The sequence below is a fragment of the Andrena cerasifolii genome, chromosome 10, assembly GCF_050908995.1.
Source record: "Andrena cerasifolii isolate SP2316 chromosome 10, iyAndCera1_principal, whole genome shotgun sequence".
NCBI classification, from domain to species: Eukaryota; Metazoa; Arthropoda; class Insecta; order Hymenoptera; family Andrenidae; genus Andrena; species Andrena cerasifolii.
In genome coordinates this window covers 10157699-10182723 of record NC_135127.1, presented here as the reverse complement: position 1 = coordinate 10182723, position 25025 = coordinate 10157699, and the positions used below count along the sequence as shown (strand labels likewise).

Below are 25025 nucleotides of genomic sequence, written 5' to 3'. Positions count from 1 at the left end.
GCGGAAGAAGGAAGCTCCCGGAAGACAGAGAGAGAGAGGAGGAGCGTGTGCGTACGTGTGGTCCAAGGGAGGACAGAGCAGGCGGAGATCTTTGGATCGACGCCAATCTCCAGAATAACTTAGCGTCGCACGCGTCACCAATATGGCCGTGGCTAGGTGGTCGGTGTACGTGTGGTGACACGATACCAACGTGATGTGCACACGTGCATCTCCCTGCTGGCGTAGACTATGTGATTTAGACCACGTATATACCTGCGTTTTATAGGCAAATTTCCTGGCATCGACGTCTCGCGGCGCTATACCATCGGCCTGGGGACGTGGCTCCGCGTTAACCTCTAGTCTCGCGAAAATATCGCCGGATTCAGACGACGACATCCTGTTTCGCACGGACCGTTGTTTCGCAGGCTCGATCATAGACTACCCGCCAGGTCCGCGTGATCTCTAATATTTATCAGGCTCCGCTCTGCCCCAAGACGGATCGCGACGGCGCTTTTGAGGGCGAGCGTAAGCGATGGAACGGCTCTGTCGATGATTTCTCGCAGGGTCATGTGCTCGGAGGCTTCGCTGCTGCGATCGCTGAGATATATCGAGGGTACGATTGTTAGCTTTAAATGCTTAGGAGGAAATGCAACGGGAAGGTAGCGGGTTGTAAAAGTCCGAAGATGGACGTTTAGGAAGATTCGGTGCTGTGGACGTTATTAATTTGAAAAGGATCTCTGACACTGTCGCAGAAATATAGTTACTGAGTTCGGGGTGGTTTGCCAAGATGCAGGTTCAAGAATCGATTTCACGGTGATTGAATATGTTTTCGCGACTCGGGGATAGTCATTGTCTTGTGGCAGGCAGAAGGGAGCTTAGGAGATCATGGCTTAATGGAAGCTTTAGGTACAGCTTCGAATTATGGGCAGCAGCGTGGCTTAAAACTTTGATTCAGTGTGGGCGAAGGAATTCTACGATTTGGCATGAAGTTAGGGAAGTCGACTATGGATATTTATCTATAATTAAGTACGACTTGGCCTTTACAACAGAGAATTCCTAAGGAGTGTAAGTGATGTTCGGATTTTGAAAATAGATCGGTAGTAATACTATCATTTTAATTTTCATTGAATTCTGAATGTTTCATTATTCCTACTTCGTAACTACACTCAAGTTTTATCTACACCATCCCCATAATTTGACGAATAGCGAACACAGCACGGCTCTAAATGTTATTTAACGTGCACTGTTTAAAAAAGAGATAGAAACGCCCTCCAGAAATACAGTTGTTTAATTTACGAAAATGTTACATTTACGACTGCATCTCTTCCGTCTGCACGCAATTCCATCGAGCGTCATATTTCACGTGGAAAAGAATTACGTGTCGCCAAAGGGGGTTAATACGAGGGAAGATTTGACAAATTCGTCGTGGCACACACGCAACTGGAGCAAGATCGAGCTGCTCGGGCCGAGCGGTTGTTTTTGCAAAGCACACGGGGAAAATAATTTTAAATCTCTTTGAAGTCAGCTGGGAAGTGTTTTGCAGTGTCCGTAACACGTGACAAACATGTTTGTTCTAGTTTTTTACGGTCTAACGGGGGAACGTGTTTTGAATCGAAGTATCACATAATTCTCCACCCCTGTGCGGGCGGAGACGGGCGTTAAAGTTCCCCAACTTCTGGTACAATTTTTCTTTCACGCCAGCTGTTTCGCGGATTGATCGAATACAAATTTCGCCGAGTGGTATTTCTTACGCGGCAGCGAAGCAGAGCGTGGCAAGGATAAATATCGAATGAAACGGGGCGTAACGGAATTGTAAATAAAATTGCGATCTACCTTTTGCGAGCTGCCATGAAATAAACAATCTGAAAATACTTTCAAGGGAAAACATTGGTAGTCCGCAAATTCTTCGATATCGATCAGTGTCTGATTTCACGAATAATATTAATCATTTCTCGAAGAATATTGAGACATTCGGTTCCCATTTTAAACGGTAGGAGTCGGGCCATTTTAAAATTGGGAATTCATCGAAATTCGATGCTCTGACAATAAATATCGGCAATAAAAGTGGTAGTAAAAATCTCCCACTCTTGGTCGAAAATTCGTTCAATTATCTGCTGCGATCTATTTTTTTTTCCACTGCTATATTTTTCGATGAAACTCACACGCGCCCCGACCACGATAAAATTTCGCCAGACGTCGGCCGCGTTAACGGTCAGTTAAGAGCATGCTGTAAATGGTTGGTAACAAACAGTTCGTTTGCGGGGACAGTTTGTTTTGATATTTCCCAGCGAGCACTCTCCTTTTCCCCCGTTTATTTCCACCTCCTGCGCGACTCTGCTTCCCGAAATCCGCAATTCGGGAGCTGATACGAAACGCAATTTGCCCCGACGGTAGTAAAACTAGATACCCAGACTAAGCTTCTCCACTCTTTCTAAAAGCGGAAAATATACGACGCGGAATCGGGCGAGGTTCGTCGAGGAACTCGTTGACGCCGTCGCTGACCTGGAAACAGGGTTTTCGGAATTTTTCGAGAACCGATAAAAACAACGCGAAAGTTTGACGAAAGTTATCCCGCCGTTTCTCGATTTATATTTGTCGTTTTAAATGTTGGATTCTCGTGGAAATTGTACGTCACGATTGGCAGACCTTCCGATAAATCTGAATGAATACTAACAAAATAATATTTAATAATATTCCTGAAACAATTTTTCTCTCTCTCTCTCTCTCTCTCTCTTTGATTTTTAATATTCTGTGAATTTTATGCTGGATTTTCAGCTAACCAAATTTTTACATTTATTTCCATCTTGTTATTTTTGTCTGAATATTACACAGGAAATCGTTCAACATGAATTTTACAGTAAAATTAGTTTTCATTGTCCTTTGGCAATAATAATTTAAATGGTGATTTTTTTGTGTGAAAGGGAGATCAGGCATGTTCACAGAACATTTGATAAACGTGAGTGGAAGAGTTTGAAGAATATTGGTCGCGAATAATAACATGCATAAAGATGCAAATAAATTTATTGGAGCATCGAATATCATGGGGAAGTGTATTTCAATATCGTGGATAATGATCCTTCGCGCTGTTATCAATTTTACGGCAACATTATTAGGGGAATTTCGCATGGAGCTAAATTTGCATTCGTTTCGCGTTTGCAAGGGCTGTTAAACGCTGAATTTCGAAAATTGAAACCTGAATGAAACACCCATCGATCTCGAAGCGTGGCAGCAATGGCCAGTAAACAAAATTCTCGAGCACATTTATTAAATGCTTCAGACCAGACCGGGATATTTTTCAGACAACTTTTAAATCTGAAATACCATTCCAACCGACGCGAAGCATTGTTAAAATAATATCACGTTTCCCTACTCCAAAAAACAATTTTAAAATTAATAACTATGCACCTGAGACGATATTTCAACACCACGAAACCACAGTTCTCAATTTATAATTCACCTCAATAAATCATTACACCCTACCCTTAAAACAAATTCCCCATTACTCAAACGAGCTCTCTAAATCCATTAAATTCCCCGAAATTTATTTCTAACCAAACACGTTCAACAGGAATCTCACCTGAAACGAATCCCACCCCAACGTCCTCCTTCAAAACACGCTGCGCGTCGCTCGCCTCGTGTACGATTTTCCCCAGCAAAACGACGCCCAGAACCCGCCCTTAAATCGCGATCCTTACAAGACCCCCCTTGTGCCGCGATTTCCGTTTCGCCCCGTTGCCGAAACAAGGGGGGAACGCGCTTTAAAATTACACGGTACGAAGGATCGTCGAGCACGGATGATCGAGCGGGAGGCTCGAGCAAAAAATCGCGCGGGAATCGGCCCGGGCGATCGATAAACAACAATTAAGGCCGAAAGCTTCAGGTAAGAACGCTAAAACGCGAAAACCTCTTAGCGACGCTTAATTACTGGGGAGTGCACGCGAGTGGGTGGACGCGGGGGGCGGACGGAGGCGAAAGAGAGACAAAGAGGGCGGGGGTGTGGGCGGGTGGGCGAAAGAAGCAGCCCCTGAAGACGAGGGGAGGCAGAAGGGAGGAAAGAGGCAGGAAGAGATCGTTGGTAGCTGGTCTCGGATTTGCATACAAACGAGTTTGGGATTTCATTCGGATCGCACGCGTGTATTTGCACCATTATAAACATTTCATTGCAACTCTCGATGGTCCCACTGGAGGAGGATGGGAATACTGTTGCCATCTCCAATGGAAGAGATTGCATTCTGATTCACGCTTTGAATCGCTCTCGAAGATACTCGCGGCCTCCCGCTCTCACTGCCTCGCAGTCAGTGGCTGTTCAGCCTCGGTTTCTCTCGGCTCCGGTTAATTCCTTAATTTCGTGAATAATTAACGCGCCGCGGGATAGAGGGCGATGTAATGGGTTTAGGTGTCGGGAATTGGGAATTTCCGTCGAGCGTGCAGTTTTTAGAACGACATCGCGCAGTTCAGCAGCCCCGCGCGATTTATGCAATTTTTGCGGAGTTTTGCGAGGCGCATGCCGCGAATTAAGCGAGTCGAGCTGCAGCGCTGCTGGAGTGCTAATGTAAAATTTCCACGAGCTCGGCAATTGTTCTAACTCCGCGCGACACTCGGCGAGGCTTCATCTTCAACTTAAACTCGATTAGCACCGTCGCCGCTAATTCCCTAATGAATTTTAGTTTATTCGTTCGCTCGTGAAAGTTCCGCCTGACAGTCACGTATCCGCCTGGCTTCCCGTTCCGCGCGAGGACCGAGTCCTCTCGCGCGGTATCGTGGGTACTCCTAACGGTTCGATTCTTCGCGCCCCCGGGCTTTAGCGTGGAGCGTCTTTGTCCGCATAATTTTCACACGCTGTTGTTTCATCAACGATATCCGGGCCGTCGTTAAATATTTATGCAACGTCTAAACTTCGCTGCTCCGCCGCGCGGCGTAAAGGAACCCGGATGTATTCAAATGCTGCGCGGCGATCGTTTTTATATTTACGGCGGGCACTACGAAGGGCGGAAGTTAAACGCGTCGTCGAGTCACTTAAGCCCGCCGCCCCGCCATAGATATTTTTATGAGCGATAACGTCCAAGTATCGCGAAACTTGATCGAACTATCGAAGTGGGGCGCAGGCTGCCTCGTTTCGCAACGTCGCTCCGGGGTATTCAATTTCTTTTTTCCCCGTAAAAAACTTTGCCCGGCACCGATTGAACGTTCAGGCTGATTAATTGCTTTTGTCGAGCAGTCGCTTTTACCGTCTGACACGCATTAAATAATAATTACTTTGCGCGGCATAGATTTCCCGTCGATTGCATTTATTAAAGGAAGCCTCGTATTGTGAGATGATAAAGAGCTTTCTCGTTTCCCTTGAGACGACGAATTTGCGTGTTTCGGTGCATCCGGAGCTTGTCCGAGCTACCTAATTCGCGACAGCGCTCTCTTCCCTCTGCGAGGAGCAGAAAGGGAGAATACTCGAGGGTTGGCAAACCGAGAGGGAACCGTCGATGGGGCTCGGTCAAAATCGAGAATCACCGTGTATTTTGCCCGCCGACAATTAAACTTTACGAACCAGCCGATTAATTACAGGGAAACCGGAGGCAACCTCGGGATCACGGTTAATTTCACTTTAACGATGCCTTTCAGTGCCATCGTATCTCGTCCCAGAGTCCCCGGCAGTTTCGTTAAGTCCGCGAAACTCTTTTCCTATCGTCTTTCATCCCAACCCTCTGCTCCTCTCCTTCCTACCAGGGAGTACTTTCTCTTTTTCCCTGCCAGACGACGCATTGTCCGCGAGCAGGAGGAGCAAAAATTTCGTCCAGGCGAAATCAAGCATGACGGAATATCCCTCGGATGCTTTCTTGACTCTCCTCCGAGCTCTCTGTTTGCAATAGGTCGTCGCGATAATGGCGAAGAACGTGGGCAGCGTAATTCGGTTCAGGTGGATGGTTCGTGGTTGAAAGACGATAATGAGTGGTGTTTGCGGGTGGAACTGTTACTGCTGGAATTTGTTGCGATGCTAGGTGCACATAGATTTGTTTAGGTACGTTTAGGTCTTCTTAGGTCTGCTTCGATAGAACTTGGATCTTCATGATGCTGTGTTGGCCTAATAAGCTCGTCACCTTCTACTGGTGTGAAAAAGCATTCTACTCCAGCGTGCAGTTGCAATTCAAATTCAGCATGAGGTAGAAACTCTGTTTACTCACTTCCACTTTGCAAAGATCAGTGGCGGATTTAACACGGCGACTGATGAGCAGTTGCCGCCTAGGCCCCTGCACAGAAAACTCTCGCAGGGCCCTATCTTAATACAAAATTATGATTTTAAACAAACACTATATTTGTTTCTGTACTACTGCACTTAGCATGTTTTTTAGTAAACTATCTCTTCACTTTCCCCCAAAAATGGGCCCCTCAGAACGTTTGCCACCTGGGCCTTTTTTCTTAAATCCGCCACTGGCAAAGATGCACGAAATTTGAACAAAACGGTTCACACAAACTTAGATATACATATAGTTTAGTATAGAAATAGAGAACTAAACGTATTGAAGACAGCAGATAATCAATTGGACGTATTAAACGATTAATGGGGGAACCAAGAACCCCCAAATTTCGCAGACATTCGCGATCCCCGATCCCAAATCAATATTCAATCCATTACCCTCGATTTAACCCTCCGCTATGCAGAAAATATTCACGAAAGCGTATTAAAATACCACCATACGCGGCGCTGAATGTTGCGACGCACTAGTTTGCATCGGTTTGACGAAGTTGAAGCCCAGGGATGAAGGGGTGCCGCGCGCGGAGGGAGGTAAAAGCGAGAGTGCCAGTAGCTCTTGTCTACCTTTGATTTCCTATCTCCTCGTTCCCCCTGCCTTTGCCCCATCGAACCCGTGTTCGTCTCTTTGCCGAGCGGGTAAAGTGTGTCAGCGACCGAAAATAATCCCCTGCGCGCGGTTTGTTAAAAATATTTTCAAGCGGCGCGCGTGGACGAGCAACGCCCGGCGAACGTGCGCCGCGCGGTACACGCCTCCGAAGGGAAACACCGTTATGTCAATGCCGGTGCCAGCGCAATAAAAGACAATTTTTCTTCTTTACGACGTCAGTGACCGTGCGTACCAGGATCCGCCTTGCAGCGGGAACAACGTCCGTTTCTTCGATGGTCGGGCTTGGATCTCGTCGTGTGATAAACGAACCTCGCTTTTAACCTCGATCCCGGGGACAAACCGTGCTCCTCCGGTGATGAATGGAACACATTTGAGGAATTGATTTCCGTCTAACGGGGCGGCCACGTTTTTCCGGCTGTATCGTTCCTGGATATGTTAACGAGATTCCTCGAGCGTTCTCAGTGGAATTTAAATGGACCTTGTGCTGCTGAGTGGGGCTGCTGAATTCTGTCCTCAAGTTGCTTTCTAAGAGAAAAGATTGACTGGGCTGATTCAGCAATGTATGACCACTCAGAATCCCAAAATCGAAAATTCGATTGATTCAACTGAATATTCTTGAAACTCTGTTGCGTAACTATGGAGGGATTCTTCTACCGTTTCGTTGGAAATATACAGAATTGCACAACCCTGCCAGGAATAGAGTTACGTCTGGATTCTCGCTTCGCGAGTGAAATAAATTTCTCTAAATCCACTGAACTTCGCCGTTAGCGCGACTGTAGCGGGGCGCGTCTTTAGAGGCGGCTACGCGCTCCCATTTATAAATTGCTGATTTACACGACCGCGATAATACCATTACGGTCGTGGCTTTCCGCGGTGTGCATCGGCGACGGTGCTTTTTGCAAGCGACCGCTGCAATCCGCAACTCGGTAAAAGGCGCTTTGCTCGGAAAACCAAGGCGCTTTTTGCGTCTGCGCCGCGACATTGCACGCTTTACTTCCACCTTAAACGATTTCCCGAAGTAATTGTAACCGCCGGCATGGACCGAGAAACGTGACGAATAAGAAGAGCATGGATTAATATAAGATCCGCATAGATTGAATGTAATAACTGCTTGTGCCACTGAAATAAAGGAATGGTCTTGAAAACGCTACTGAAATGTTCAGAAGTGTTGCCACAGGTATTCGAAGGGGTACCAAGCAAAGCACTACCACCCCTAATTCACGAATTTCTTCGTCCAGAAGTCCGACACACCTGTCCTAAACAGAAACCCTCGTTATATCACAGCTAAATGTTTCCACCCTAACCTTTCCCTCCCCTGAACCCCACGTTACAAGAATCCAGTATAATCCGAGCTTCTGAGTTATTACAGAACAATATTTTAAACCTTCCCCTGTTATACCACCTTTACCCCTGCTTCCAAGGATCCTAAAGACCCAAAACAGTGTCCTATTCGAGCTTAATCCCCATTCATTACTCTTACAATTAGTCCAGCCTCGATTCTCACGAATTCGATTCCAATTCTTACGAGCCCAGGCTCCTCCATTTCCCCAGTTTCTATCACCCACTTCAAATTCTTCCCACATCCTATCCCACTTCAAATCCAATCGCGCCCAGTCCCAGATCACTTCTTGATCAACTCCACCTTGCATTATACCTCCTCCAATTAGCCCCATAATCGGTTTCTTCGTCCAACTCGCACCTCTTCGTCTCCTCCATCCCCCGCAGAACCCTGCCTAGAATCTCCATCGCCATCCGCGTGGCCTCCTGTCCCACAGTCGCAGCCACGTACACGCGTCCCATGGTAGCGACAAATTCTCCCCGGTGCCCTCGGGAAACCGAGAACCTGCGAGAGATGATTGGCGCCGGCTCACGTGTAGAGAGGAGCCGTCTATCCCGCGGGACGTAGGTAGCTCGCGGAGGAGACGGAGAGCTGGTTGCGCGTGCAAAAGAGGAGGCAGAGAGGCATCGACTTGTTCCGTCGACAAAACACTTCTTATTGGTACCCCAGCATTGTGCTCGCGGCTGTACGTTACGCTAAGGAGGCGAGACCCGGCGAAACACACTCTTATTTCGCTCGTGGCCGTAAAGCCAGCACGGTGATAAAATCTTTCTGATAATTTATACCAGCCCGGGACGACGGCCGGATGCGACAATGGGTGTACGTACCGCGAGGCAGAGCATAGGCGCAGTCACCGTCAACCTTTCTCTTCCCCATCCGCCCATTCTCGCGCTCCTTCCTTTCCTCCTCTCCGTTTTACTTCCTCTCCAGCCCCCTTTCTCTTGTTTCCCTCTATCACATTTCGTCGCACCTCCCCGCCTCGCACCGGGACGCGCAGTTCGTTTCTCTTACCTCCAGCTCCCATTCGACAGCTCTCATGTAATTTTTTCACTCCATCTTGTTCTCCGCGCACGTTGCCAGCCGCTCTTTCTCTCCTTCCTACATTTTAATTGTTTTCTTCCATCGCGACCTTTACATTTTCCTCTCTTCCAGTCTTTGTTCCCTTTCATACTCCTCTCCCTCCTTCCCTCTGTTGCCCCTTTTATTCCTGGCTCGATACGACAATATACTCCGCCATTCTTCCCCCCCCCCCTGCATCCTGGCCCTCGCTTTCCTTCTCTACCCTTTTTCGTTTACTGCTCGCGTGTACACGCACACGAGCAACGCGCTGCCGCCGACGTCGGTTATATTTTACGGCCAACGATGCGCCACGGTGACGTATACAACGTTAAGGGCCGCTTCCATCGTGACACTGATATTTTCTGCGGTGACGTTTACCGCCTCAAGGGCCGTTTTCAGCGAGACACTGATCGCCTGGTTCGGCGTCGGGTTGCTCTAAGCCCGAGAGTCACCGCGGAGACAGTTGTGCTTGTACCCCCGACGATTTTTTTCAATGGACGTTGAATATGTATAAGTTTGACAAGGACAAATAGAAGCAGATGGAGATCTATAAAATTCAGGAAAATCCTCTAAATAGCTTTGCGAAATCAGAAGGAATTTGGAGATTCTTTGACACTCCGAAGTTGAAAATACATCATAGAGAAAATTTGCTAGATTTTATCTCGAAGCAATTTATCAGTAGGTACTACAATAAGTTGAGCGACTCGATATTAACCGCGTTTCAACAAAGTAACAGCCCCAGCAGTTCGTCCCAGAATCCCTCCTAAAAACTTCCTTCACTGCGTCAGGAAACGAACCAGATTTCCCATATATTTTACACCTCGAAACGAACTATAACCTCGAATAAGGAAAAACTTTGCTGCTGGATGATCGATTTACCCCCAAATCGCCTTACGCTATTTTCCGAAAGCACCCTCAGCAATGGCCCATAAACCGTCTCGAAGGGCTTATTCCCCCGGGTGGCGGGGAAAGGAGTGGCCCGATAACGGGCAGCTACGACGAAAAAAAAAAAATCATTGCTCCGGGGACAAGCGCGCTTTTGTCTGGGAGAAAGCGTCGAAAAATCCACCCCCACCCGCCTCGCGCCTTTTTATCGTGCATCTGCTTGACCTGTAGCAACTTTCCACCGTCGTTCGGGGGAAGAGGAGCGTCTGGAGGAATTTTATGAATCGTAACTCGCGCCGACGCGAGAAGGGCCCCATCAAAGTCTCGTTAAACTAGTTTCGCGCCGATCGAGCGATCTCCGACCTTTTCTAGCGTCGGATATCCACCGTCCCCCCGGGCGTATATTAAATTGTTTGCTGTTCTCGAATTCTACGGCCCAGTCTCTTTTATCGGGCGCCGCGTTACCCCGAGGAACCCTTTTGCCGTCCTCAGACACGCGTGGAAATCATCCGCGAAGAGGGATATCGCGATCGGTGCATGGAGAAATATCGGGGCCCTTGGATAACACCCGCTCTGGCAGTAAACAATGGGGCGACTTTCTCCTTCGTTACGTATAGGTAACTTCGTGTTCCTCTTCTCAGCCCAACACATTCTGTCTGAGACACGCTGTCCAATCGGCCAGGTTTTTGAAAGAAAAAACAATCTAACGTAATGCTTTCTATTTCCACTTAGACCACTATCGAGAACCTTGAAAACATACGGGGAAACTAACAAGCCAACTTCACGAATACACCCACGGTCGCGCCCCCAGCTCGTCCCCATTACTTGCACGCGGGAAAATACGCCGGGCACGATCGTTTCGAGCGCTGCCCACCCTTACCCCCGCGTTACTTTAATTAAACTCTCCCGCTAAGTGTGTCCGGCGCAGCGAGCCGAGCGATTCCCGTGAAATCGAAGAAAATTATCGAACGTACCGCCGGCTGTGTTTTTCCGGAATTATCTCGGGCAGGTTGCGGATGGGCCGCTCCCCGAGCATGTTTCGGGGGAGGATTACAGAATCAACGTGTCCGCGTGAGCTGCGAGCCAGTGGCGTGCGGCGAAGGGGCGCGTACATTTCCGTTCCCGCGCTCTCACGGTGAATTACGAAAATTGGCCGGCATTTTGAGCACACAGGGATTATTGGACCGGGGCACAGCGCACGGGAGAACCTGCCTACGGCATGTGTAGCCCCGCTCGCAAGGCGTAGCCTCCGCGGCAGATATCGATTCGACGAAATTCGCGAGCGTTTACCCGAATCGGGGATTGTTACCGCTTATATTTATGAGCCACAGCTGTCCGATCGCATCTACAATTTACTACGCGCATCCTGTGCAGCTGCGTTTTTCCTTCCTTTCTTTTTTTTTTTTTTTTTTTTTTTTTAAATTACCCAACGAAAAGCGGTGGACAACAGTATTACCGTATGACGGGAATTATTCGCGGCGCGTTGAACGGCGCGCCGATTATTTATCGCCCCGGCGGCCCACCAACGCCGTCCCCCCATTGCTCGATCGTATGTCAGCGCGAAAAATAACATCCTGGACGGGGCTTGCTCGCGCGTGGCGAACTTTCACGAGTGGGAATTGTTGTCTGACGTGTGCCCCCTTTTGTCTGCTTGCAGATGAGGTAGACGTGATCGGTTATACGAGCAACCAGTCGGACACCGATGATCACAGCAGCGTGCAGAGCAGCAGCGACAGTGGCGTCGCAATGTCCACCTCCAGGCTGACCCTTTCCGAAATGATGGACAATCTTTAGGTGAGTGGCCCTGCATGGTACACGCGATGCAACTTTCTTATTTTACTTCTCGGGGAGAGGTTTGTTGAATCGTCGAGAAGGTGTTAAAATGATGGTAGCCTTTAATTCGTGATACAGTAGGAAAGTGGATCGAAAAATGAGTGGAGAATGTAGAATATATCTTCTTGTGTGGTGCCACTTTTTTGAGAAAATTAATTTCGAAAGTGTTGGAAGCAGGTGGACAAGGAGTGGCGACCCAGTGGTTGGCTACATCACTAGTACGTTTCAATAGGATGTTTATTGCATTCTGGGCATTAAATTGATTTAATCATATGTTCAAGAACTTGTACAGTGAAGAATATACTAAGGTATTCAGGGAAAAATGTTGAATAAAACATTAGAAATACAATTTATCTCTTGGTAGTCTTCGCGAAGTATTTCCTCACAACAGAAGAGAGCCAAGTAGAAACGCTTGGTGTGCTGTCAGACATAGATCAGTAGTGCTCTAGACGCGTCCAACGTTCTGCTACAAATTGGATTACAAATATGCCAGCAGGAGGTATTCTAATATTGAAAATTGATTATTTTTGAAGTCCTGTCGCAGGAATTACTCTTTCATTACGGCGATAATACAGTTTATCTATGTATGGTCATTGTAGTTGTTGGAAAGTGCTTAGAACAACAAAAATTTAATAGGGTAAACCGACCAGTGAATGACCGAATTCTTGAATTTATGGACCTTTGAGATTAATACTTGAATATATTTATGTATAACAACAAAACTGTTGAAATTGCATTTAAATTTATTTTTCTTGAAATTTCTATAAAAATAATTACTTATTCTTATCGTAATTAAAAAAAAAACAATTAACACGCATAACTAAAAATATGGGATATTAAGAGTGCAACTACACTCCATTTATAAATATACAATAATTTTTAAATTTATAATTTACATTTCTTTGCCTAACGGTCATTCACTGGAATGCGGTCAATTACTGGTTGGTTTACCCTATCTTGTTTAGGGGCACCATCTTGGAAGACTCTTAATTTTTCATTCTACATATTCCACAGAAACGTACGATTAACCACTGGAGCTCATTTCTCAACCACACGCATCCAACTTCAATTTTTTAAAGCCTTCTCTCAGAAAAGGAGACTCAAATGCAAAATCTAATTCCACACATGCAATCTATCTTCACAAGACACATCTTTCCGACGGTATCACGAATTGCTTAATCAAAATTTCTCTAATACTTAAAACTCCCCACTTTTTAACATACAATAATCGCGTCTCAATCGTTCAAACCAAAGTGAAAAAAGGGGGAGACGATACAAAAATCACGATACACCCAAGCTAAGCAATTAATCCAAACTCAGGTTTGATTCTACCCGAAGCGCTGTTGGCACGAGCGTGTAAAAGAGAGTGACGCAGCTCAGCAGCCGGGGATATTTACCAAAAAAGCGTGGAATGTAAATCTCTCCCCTTTTTTTCTCGCTGGTTGGGGCGGCTGAAACGAGGAGGGAGGAGGGCTGCGGAAAAGGGAGTAAAAAGCAACAGATCCTCGACAAATAAATTCTCACGTCCGTGCCTCTGGGCTATTTGCAGACAAAGAGATGGCGCGGTGGCGGCGGAAGAAAGTGGAGGGAGAGCACTTGAGGGCGCGGAAGAAGGTGAAGAAGAAGCGTAGACGGGGAGAAGAAACGGAGAGAGAAAGGGTCGCGGGAGCTGCGTCGGGATGGGCGCGGGGTTTAGCGGCGGAGCGAGCGGGGGAGGACAAAGGGGAGCGCGGACGGGACGAAGAGGAGGAAGAGGACGAGGAGGAAGAAGCCATCGGGGCGTGCGAAGATCGACGGCGTGCAAACTATCAGCTCGCGTATACGTACGCGCGCACCCCCACGTATCCCTGCCCGAAAGGGTTGCGGGAGGCTGGCGAGAAGTTTTTAAGGGGCGCCAGAGCGCGGAGAGCCGCGCGTGTGTGCGCGCGCGTATACATCTTGCGCGGGGGGTGGGTCTCCGCGGGGAGCACAAAGGAAACATAATGCTCCGGGGGTAAGGCGCCAGCAGGAGCCGTGCAACGAGAGACAAAGGACGAGAAACGAATGATGCAACTTTGGCAATCAACGAAACTGACCAGTGCCGACGGGAGGAGGAGAGGAGAGCCACCCCTTGCCTCGCGTGTTTGCAGCTACCGAGAGGAAAAGAGAGGAATACGGATCCCCGTAGCCCTGCGTCGAGCAACGGGGGACAATTGAATCGTCCTCGAGAAAGAAGCGCGAGAGAGCCTTGTAGCGAAGAGAGCGGAGTGACTGACGGAGAATATGGCGTGTAAATTGCCGAGTGCCGACGGGTATTGTACATATTTTTAAAGGGAGACCAAATTTATCGGGAGCTTGAGACAGAGCGAGAGAGAGAGAGAGAGAGAGAGCGAGAGAGAGAGCGAGAGAGAGAGAGAGAGAGAGCACGAGAGATTGAGATAGAGGGACGATAGAATTGCAAGAGGAAGCAAATTCCGAGCGTTTCTTTCTCGGGGTTGCAGATACCAGATAGTGGCGGGGAAACGCGCCGTCGATTGGGGCCCTTCGGCTTGTCGATTCTCCCCCAGGGCGGGTTAATCGTCGCTGTCTTCGTGGACCTCAATCCAAGGACCGATCAGAAACGAGATCGTCGTGCGCCCCGCATACCTGTCCCTGTCTCTGGCCAACCGATGCTCGACGGAGTTCGCGTAAACCGTCGTGGAGCTGGGGAAATCGCGAGACAGCAACGCCGTCGGTGACCCACGTCGCCTCTTCGGCGATCATCGCGCAGAAGCCCACCGACCGAGCCTCGATTTATCTCGATCGCGACGAATCACTTGCGGATTCATGGAAATTACCGTTTCTCCGTGACGAATCTCGACGACGCGACGGCAGAAGCTTGTTCGTCGATTGCTCGAAGCTTCGACGCCAAAAGGACGAAGGAACTCGCCGCTCTTGACGATCTTTCTTCATCGGCAGACGTCGCTGCCACCGTTGTCCGCTTCATTTTTCGCGCGGACGCTCGCTCGGAGCGGGCGCGCATTCATGCGATCGTGTTCTTCTTTCGTTTTTCTCGTTTCCTTGCCGAGCAGGGCCGCGGCACACGTGTCCCTTTTCCGTAGAGACGCGGACCACGCCAAGTCGAAAGTGTACTGACGACGGGAACGGTGCACGCTTGTTCGATCCTCGAAGAGATTCGACCCGAAGAGGAGAAGAAGGGATCATCTCGAGGAGACTCGAGCTTCCACGCTCTCTGGGTCCACGGTGATTCCTAATCCACCGTCTCTCTCGCGGTGATTTGCTCCGATTCGGCCGAGGAACCAGCGCGGAGCGGGCGTCCGGACTCGGCGGTGAAACGGAATCGTTCGACGATCAAGGGCGCTCCCGACGCGACAGAGAACGTTCGTTTCCATCGCGTTATTGCTCGCGATCGTTGGCAGAAAACGAACGGGGATGGAAAATCAGCGTTGGAAAAGAATGAAGAAGGGAAAGAAGCATAGTGCACGCCGCGGAGGGATGAAGGAAACCGGCATCTGCAATCTGTAGGAACGTCCGGCCGCGTACATCGGCTCGGCGAAATCGTGGGCGAGGGAAGAACCGAAGGGATCGTTTTACCTTCTGAACTGGAGCTGGCGACAGAGAGAGGGAGCGCGCGAGAGCGGGAACAAAAGAAGTTAATTGCGAGCGAACTCGCGGAGACGACGAGATCGACGCTGTCGACGGATTTCTTCGGGAACCCTACCTGGTTTTAATTAACCGACCGAAAAAAACCTTCACAGCCTTTCAGCAAGTACACACGCGTCTACACGAGCAACCACTTCATGCATGCCGGGAGGAAAAGGGACGGAGACAAAATCGAAAAATAATGTACACCTAACGTAGGACCACACGCGTCATGCATACACGCTCGGAGAGACACACATCTACATACATACACGGGTTACACGATCATCTCAAAATAGAAAAAAAAATACGGAAACGTGAAAAAAAAGAGGGAGAGAGAGAGAGAGAGAGAGGAAGAGAGGAACACGTATACGTTAACCGTCGTGCGCGCGAGGGCCACGCCAACGTAACACTGTAATTAAGGGTGGATACCTGAGAAGAACGCGCCGTTGGAGGCGAGACAGAGAGGGTGAAGAGTAACTCTTAATCGTGTACGGTATATTAAGTAACGTTAAAACGTCGTTTCATTGTAATACACATTCTCAAAGAGTACAAATTCTGTAAGTCCCTCGTTTGGGTGTGCTTCGAGGCCGTACCACCTGTTGTTGTTACGTGATTGCGTTTTCTTTGCCGGACGGTGGCGATTCGCCGACGGTGGACGAGAGGGGGCGCCTTAGTTTCCTCGTCTGGGAACGATGGAGGAAACGCGGGAGAGGACTGTGCGCGGCGCAGAGAAGGAAAGGGGAGCGGGAGAAAGTGTCGCGAGTTAAGTCGGGGGTGGCAATGTTTCTGTGCAAAGACGAGGGAGAATACGGGGCGCTAATTAGGGGTCGAAGAGAAAATAAGGTGGCGCGAAGGGTCCAAGGTGCTCCTAGAGGGAAATCGATCGATAGGACGGGAGGCCTGTTACACAATAGACGGCGACTTAGAGATCGACTGTCTAGTTAGAGATCCGAGTTTCCACTTTGCGGCTCGAGTGGCAGTTCGCTCGGAAAATCTCTGACCAGGGTCGCGTCATTCTCGTTCGACCGTGCTTGCCTGTCCTTTGGCCGACACCGTCGCCGCCCTCGGACGAGCGTGAAACGCCCGCGGAATGCTTTTGAATCGGGCATTCGCGAAATTTTCAACGGCTACCTCTGGGCTTTCCGTTCGGAGCGAGGCGGAAAGCATCCGCGTGATTGCTCGCTTGGCGAGGGAGGCAGCGAGTGTCCTGAACACGCTCTAGAAGAGAGAGAGGGAACGGTCGAGTTTTTGTGGACTAGGTTTACCAGATAGACTGATTACCAAACGTAACGAGTGATCTCTTGACGACGAAAAAAAAAAAACGGTTCAAACGGCGTTAGTTTGTAAGGAAAATACGAAAACCGCGAGACGTTAATCTTTGGGGTGCAATTTCTCGGCAGGGGGAGCACGAGGAGTTTTCTCACGGAGAATGGCCCCGATTGAGAAACTCGCGAGCTGGGGAACGTACGGGCGTATTCTCATGAACGCGACGACGTAGGAGCCCCGAAGAAAGCGGTACAGAGATTGCTGATCGGCCACGGAGAAATGATTAAATTCGACTTCGAAGGGTTGGGGGAGCGGTGAACGTAAAGATACGAGGGCGAACGACAGCCAACGGGAGAGAGCGAGAGGCGGTTTTGAAAAGGGGTTGATCTTTCGATAACGCTTGGGGAAAGAGTGAGGGGAGAGAGAGGCAATGAAATCCCTCGAATCCCACCACGAAAGCGACCAAGCCGAGTGAAATATTTTCAGCGAGGCAAGCCGCGAACATTTTTAATATTAAACGTAATGATACTCCCCCAGTCGTTGTTGTATCAACAATCGACCCTTATCTATAGATTAAACGCAATCATATTGGTTGTTGCAGAGGATTTACCGCGGCCGACACATCAAGTATATAAAAAAAAAAAGACGGTGGGATTCGAGATGAACGCCGACGCTGGAAAAGGTCCCCTTTCGCTGTACCTTTTTTCTTCCTTTTTTTGTAGAAAGTTGGAGCGCCTTCACACGTCGCCGATAGCAATCGTTTCTAATGGGGAAGAACTCGAGAGATCGCCTCCTTCGCCATTGGGACGATGTTCCCTTCCCATTTTCGACTTTACTTTCGACTTTCCTTTCGACGCGTCTCGGATCGAACGCGCGCGGAATCAGCGAACTTTCATCGGCTAATTCGTTCTATTTATTCATCTGTCAATGAATTTCGGGGTTAGTGGAGGACGGAGAGGTGGGAATAAGCGTCAAGTTCGATCCGAGAAAGGCTACAGTATTGCGGAGAATTATTTGTATTTTATATTAAGGACTATGTTTTCGTCTTGCTTTTCTGCTTTTTCTTTTTTTGTATCGTGTATTACGGCCACCAAAGGTTTCGGTCTGGAATTTCCATCCATCGCCGACGATTTATCAATGAACAGAAGCGGTCAGTTCATTCGATGAAAGAGGCGTCAGATCGATTCACCGTCGTGGTGCGGTAATACAGTGCTTGTGATTATTTTACGCGTTTGAGCGAGTGCGGTGGACGTTGACTGTCGTTCGTCGTTTCGGGGGGCGGGGAGGGAGCGAAACGGGGTTGAGATGCAAGGGACTACGCCGTTGATTTTTGATAGAAACAGGGATTGGAATCCTTCGATTGCGCGGGTTAACTTTAGACGCAGGCGGGTGTTTTTTGGGGACAGGGGGGGGGGTGTAGGATTATAGAGACACGAGTGACAGAGAGCGAGACAAAGGGTGCGAAGGTAGGAGGACCGTGAACGGGCTAAACGAGGGAACCACCAAGAACCACCACAAAGCAAACCAAAAACTAAAAACAAAAAAAAAACGAAGAGAAAAAAAACCACAAAAAAAATCATAAACTACACAAGCGTCTACAAAGTAAAAAAAAAGCGACCTGTTTTAGGAGGGTCACGGGGAGGGATAGCGATGCAAACATTAATAATTAACAATTTTACAAAATAAGGAGTTTCAATTAAGCGATTAACGATTGAACGTCTCTTGAACGTGTAGATTGTTGACGAGCGCACCTACCGTAAGTTATTCTACCATTTCTTTCTTTTCCTTTGTGACTTTTTTCGTTTCGTTTCGTCGTTGCCATCCAGTCGTTGTACGTGCCGTATATCTCTCATGTAAAGAAAACGATGGACGTTATATCGTTTCTTGATCTGGGTTCGTAGTACCTTGTAGCGAGATAAAGATGTATGTATTCTATATATTAACAGGGACACGCTCGCCCGATGTATTGAGATCTGTTTTCACACCGCTCCCCTCGCAAAAACGAGAGAACGAAACAGGAGGAGAAACGGGGGATAATCTCGGATGAAAATCGGAGGCGGTCGCGTGTATTTTCAAAATTACCCGCACAATCGCCTATCCTGTTTCTTCGACAACAGTCCCTTGACTCTTAGGAAAACACTCAAGGAGGATTAGTTGAGCAGATGACGGAGAACCGCCTCGCGACAGGAAGCTATAATTGGTTACGTTAATCGCCGATGCAAGGATCGATCGATCCAAGCTTTTGTACCACGTGTTCCATTCTTCAAATACATCGGGCCAGTCTGTTCCCACGAAAATGTGATATTAAAATTAACACGAAAGGGAAAATACGGGAAGTCGAGGCGGAGGGTAGTATAGGGGGGGGGAGAGAGAGAGCGAGAGAAAGAGAGAGAGAGAGAAAGAGAGAGATTGGAATCGACGAGGAAATTTAACGTTGGATTTTGGGGATGGTTGGGAAGCGAGGGCGAGGGCGTAACGAAGAAGATCGATGTGCACCGATGCATATAAGAAAGCCAGGCACGTGTGCGTGCATGTGTGAGTGTGAGTGTGTATATGACAGAGAGAAAGGGAACACAGAGAGATAGAGGTGAGCGCGTGGACGGGGTTTAAACAGTGAATGACGGTTCGGGTACAGATCACAACACAGCAGCAATATGAATTGATGCAGTATTGAGCTGACAAAACGAACGACAGAAAAAAGAAGAATAAGGAAACTTGTTACTCCAGCCGCTAGAAATAAATGTAAGATGTAATTCAACAAATGGTATGCAACGCTGCGTTCATTCTGAGCTCAAGGGTGTCATCGCGGGGGGCGGGGAGGGATACGGGGGACATTGCGGAACGGGTAAACGCGCTGGGCGGATTCGTTCGCTCCCAGCAGACGATTTCCAAGGGTTTCCGCGGACGGACGATTTTTTTTTTCTAAATCGAAACTCAGCAGGACAGAGGGGGGAGGGGAGGACCGATCGCGATCGAATTTCCTCGACAGTTTCCAAAAGCGAGAGGCGCTTGAGCTCACTGTGCGTATCACGCGGCCCTCAGTCTAACGTTTAAGGAATCTTTAAGTAATACTTGATGATCGATAAATTAAAGTAAAAATGGAAAAAAAATGAGAGAGAAAGAGGGATGCTAAGGAGACGATGATGATGATAATGATGACGATGATGATACAAATAATGAAATAATAATGAAAAAAAATGGGTGTTATTTTTAGATGTCTATTAGATTATCAGAACCAGAAAACCTAAACGATAAAAAAATGCTTAAACATAAAAAAGGAATAAAAAAAACGAGAAAAAACCTACTATTAATAACTACTACTACTACTACTATTACTACTACTACTGCTGCTACTACTTCTACTACTATTACTACCGTAACTTGTAATAAGGATTTAAAGGAACATAGGAACTTAGTTGATGCGATTTCACAAGATGCAACACTCTTTTTGAGAAGAGCGTCCCTCTTTTTACGATTACCTGCGCAGGGCGAAGCACACCGTCCAGGTCTGGGTCAGGTCCAGGGTAATTCCCCTTACTTTTCTCGAAGACGAAACCGAGCTCGCACGCCGAGAGGAGCCGAGCAACGGACAGAGCGGAGACGCTACCCACCCCCGCCCTCCCTCCCCCGATCCCCTTGTCCGCACGGAAGTCCGTACACACATACGCGTGCACAGTTGCTGTTTTTAATCTGGCTGGACGTGTCGCGCAGTCCTGTGCAGGTGCGGCTACAATTGTGGGCGTGAAAGGGACGAGGACGACGAAGGGCGACGGGTATGGTCGTTTTTTTTTTCCCCTCCCTCCCAAAGAATGAAAGCGCGTGTCGTCGTCGTCTCCTTCCGTCGCGCTCAGGGACACCTTTTTCCTCGAGACGTTTTGCCGCTTTCATTGTTTAGATGATTACTATTTAACGACAAAAAAAAAAGAGAAACGAAGAGGTGGAACACGATGAAGATCGCGCGGGGATGAGTGTACGCGTGGCGGGGTTATTTTCTTTTCGAGTGGAAACGACGTTTCGGGAAAATACAAAAAAACCAAACGGGGAGCAGGGACTGATCGATGATTGTGACTCGAGGATCGTGCCAGCTAGCCGGGCGTCCCGCCGCTTTTTCCCGACGAGCACGGGGTCGACGATCCGACACCCGGACGCGAGACACTCGCCGATCGTTAGCGACGACTTGGGGCGGGCGCGATCATCCGTGGGCCAAGGAACGGTCTCGGATCATCCAGAGGAACGGTGGGCCGGGGACCTTTCTCTCGGGAGTCCATCGGACAGAAGCGAGCGCGTCTCCCGTCTCCTGTAACCTGACTCCAGCGCGGGGCTCGGCTCCGGGGCTGTAGGAAACGAGGGAACTGGACGAAAGAGCGGGCTAACGAGAGTCAGAGCCGAGCAGAATCGGCGCGTGGAGAACGGAGACGGGAGAGAGCGGGATGGGGTGAAAGGGTGGGATGGCTGCGGGGAGAAAGGTTTCACGGTGCCGACGCACAGTGGGCAAATTTTGCGATTTTATGGCCAAAACTACAGAAATGAAATTTTTCAATTTTACAAATCTAATACAAATGTCAGTTGAAGAACTACATCCATTTTCGTGGTCAAAACCTCAAAACTTATTTTTAATATATAAAATTCGGCACTTTTGCGTTCTAATATATGAGAAACTAAATTATCCCAAAAACAGCACTTAGAAAAATTACGAACGATAAAGATTTTTTTATTATTTACATTTATACACTTTTTTCTTTGTTAGAGCATGCATCTGCTACAGTGCAGCAGGGCATAGCAGAAGGGTTATCGCTTCTGACGACAAACAAACATACATGATACAAACAATCAAACAGAGGATCGAAGCTGAATAAAATCGTTTAAAAATGAATAAAAAGGTTTGTAATGTATAACATGTGAACCAGTCTCGGTCACAGTTATGTCGTATGTTAGACAAGACACACTGCATAGTGTATAAAAAATGCATATAATTACAAGATTAGCAACTATTTGCAATTAATAATTGCATTTATAGAATCGAAATAGTTCAACGTAAAATAGGAATGAAAATCATTGCAGGATATTATGGGATTGATAACTATTTTATGTATTGAAAATTGATTCTTATATGAAAAGGTTATTTCTAAAACACTGCTTTAAAAATTCTATAAATTACGTATTAAAAACCGAAACAATTATTTTGAGGACAAAAAGATATCTTACGCCCCTCACATGAACATAAACATTTGCGAGTCTATACGAGCTTTGTATTAAAACATTTAACAGTAAAATTGGTGGCATTTGACACTCATATTAGTTCTTCAATTGACATTTGCATTTATTTTGTCGAATTCAAAAATTTATTTTTGTGGTTTTGGCCATAAGACCGCGAAATTTCCCCACTGTGCGACGTTGCAATCGCGCAATTGCCACGTGGCGATACTCCTTCAGACGAAAAGTGCGGTCTTTTTCTCGGTCGTTGTCGAGCCACGTAAAGCTGTCACGGAATAAACGGGAGACGCCTCTCTCCCCGGCTACGAGCCGGCGGGGGTGGCGGCGGGAAAGAGGGGACGGGTCGCGCGGCCCGCGGGACGATCCTCGAGGGGGTGGACACACGCGAGGGGGTTTTTGCAACGGCGAGTAACGGCTCGAGCGATACGGGGAATCGAAGGAAAGGAGCGTGTGGGCGGCGAGGCGAAAGAAAAAGCGCGAGGGTGACGGGAGCGAAGTGGCGGAAGGTCGAAGGAACGGGGGTTGGAGGCCACGCGTGATCAGCCGAGAATTTTCGCGGAAAGCGGGTGCGCGGAGAGGGTTTAGGGGGATGATTGAGAGGTGGCGTGTGCGTGTGAGGATGAGAGCGGGCGGAGACACACGGAGGGAACGATACCGAGAGATCGTGGGTGAGAAACGAGGCGAACAGGGGAGGGAACGGTGCTCGAGGAGCCACCGTCGAGCTCTCTTGTCGCGACGAGCATTTAATCAACGACAGGGAACCGCTCGGCGGACTTAATTTCGGCAGGCGAGCCGAGGAGCGGCGGATCTGTTTCCGCGGGGCGACTGCTGGAGAAATTGTAACGAGCGTGGGTGCCTGTGTCGAGCGGAATTTTCGAGCGTTGTCGCGCGCGCGGGGAAACTTTTGACGCGACGGGGGTGAGTGAAGGTAGAGTCGAAGGAGGCTCCAAGGGTGGAAATACAAGGCGTTATAACGTGATACTTGATAGTAGCGAGGGGATGTGCGATGGGCGAACGAGAGGGTGAGGAGGCGGGTTTGGGTGCGTGTTCGCGGTGTGTACGCCTAAAAATCCGCGCGCGCCTGGAACATGAGCGATATGGGCGGCGGGGGGTGTGAGAGTGGGTGCTTGTTTTAAAAACGTGAAAGCGGGTGTAGAATGGCGAACAGCGACTATAGAAATGTAGAAGAGGCGAGCGAGCGAGGGAGAAGACGGGGTGAATGAGACGCACGAGAGGAAAAGCCGAAATGTTGAGGGGTGAAGACGAGGGCGGGGGCGAAATGGAACGCGAAGCAGGTTAAAAGGCACGTTCTGTCAATTTGTCAATATTGTCGCGATTCGATGGTCGATTGGTATGCCTACGATTGAACCTCCATTGAACCAGGTGGACGTATGATGAAATATCCTTAAATATGATTCAGTACGATTCTTATAATTATTATCATTATTATTAATTAATTAATTAATTAATTGATTATCATTATCGATTATCATTAACAGTGCGAGAAGTAGGAAATATACCAGAAAAAAAACAAACACAAAACAGATGCAGATGATTAATGGACAAAATGAATGCAAAAGAACAAAAAAAAAAATGAAAGGCAACCACTTATATATTATTGTAAATATTTACTTGTAACTGCTATTCGTATTGCAGAGGTTTTGTTCTCTCAACAAATGATTTCCTCGATTCTGCGGGAAGAAACAAAAAAATGAATAAAATAAAATTTGTGTATTATTACACCGAGTGCTCCTTTATATTCCTTTGCACCCCCGCCCACAATTCGCGAACAGCGGAGCATCGTTAAACGCGGATGGAAGCGCCTTTCCTTTTCGACGCTCGCTCGAAATCCAATCTAACGCGTGCCTACCTTCTCAGTTCCCTCTATCCCGTCTCACCCTTCTTTCGCGAACGAGGCGATGACAGCAATTTTCTGAGCAAACAGGATCCAGGCTCGCGCTGAAGGAAATCTGGATCGCGTGACGCGTCGCGCGACATATTTTTACACGCGAATGATAAGTTATCGCCCGTCCTCCACGCGGCAGGTTTGATTTCGTTTTATTTCCACCCCCCTTTTTTCCCGCGGGCTATTCGTCTCTCGCCGCGGAAGATCAAGCACGATGTACGCGCGTTCTGTCGCCATCTTGTGGATTTATAACCGTATCAGAGTATTGATTCCTTACGTGTGGCAAAAATTACGGCGCCGTGGGACCTTCTTTCCGGGAAACGAGGGTTTTAATTTATTATGAAACGTAATCAAATTGCGGCGACGGCACGGTGTACGGATCTCTTATCCCGCCGGTATCGATCACACTGATCACCGTTCGATCCGCCGATGTGAATGTTTGCCCATGCATTTCGCGCTTGAGAAAGAAAGGGGTTAATGGCAACGGAGAGACGATGAGAATTACTCGATCGGGTACCATTTCTATGGGGTTATTACTAACGAAGCTACGTGACGTAAAGATCTAGGTATTTCGAGTCTCGTGGTGTGCATCAGGACGAACAGAAGCGGTTGTTGCAATGATTCATGATTTTCTGTTCCGAGATATAAATAAACGACTATGTATTTATAAAGATATTATGTAGGGTATAACTGAAATTGATGTTCAAACTTTAAGAGTATATTCTACTCATGAATGGAGGAAGGTGAAGCACCTGGGAAGAAGTATTCCTCCACCCATGTTTATACGACCCTTTTTCCTCCTTCAGAGGAACAGAAAATGCCCCTAAAGTTTGGCCACCTATATTTCAGTTACATCCTGTACGCGTAAGGGTGTATTATTCATTCAACTCCCGTCCCATTTGCAGAAAGCTATCGCTGCGGATAGTAGTTACTTCTCAGAATGAGGATCATTCTACATTCTACGTTTCAATTTTATCTCAATAAAAGCGAGAACGTTTTTAATCACCTGAGATCTCCAACTAGCCGCGTTTGAGGTACCCGTTCTGCAGAACCTTCCATCCAGAAA

General features: G+C 48.0%; 1 protein-coding gene across 5 annotated transcripts in view; it reads left to right on the top strand.

Annotated features, from left to right (window-relative positions):
- Mxd (MAX dimerization protein) overlaps positions 1–23793 on the top strand; it is a 204904-nt gene extending 181111 nt beyond the window's left edge. For 4 of the 5 annotated variants that reach the window (XM_076821181.1, XM_076821178.1, XM_076821180.1 and 1 more), the window contains 2 exons: positions 11774–11910; positions 13499–23793. In XM_076821181.1, coding sequence (XP_076677296.1) covers positions 11774–11910 — 137 coding nt within the window. In that variant the 3' untranslated portion in view covers positions 13499–23793. The remainder of the gene's footprint in view (positions 1–11773; positions 11911–13498) is intronic. The other variant, XR_013086506.1, reaches the window with a different exon arrangement.
- The last annotated feature ends 1232 nt before the right edge of the window (positions 23794–25025 follow it).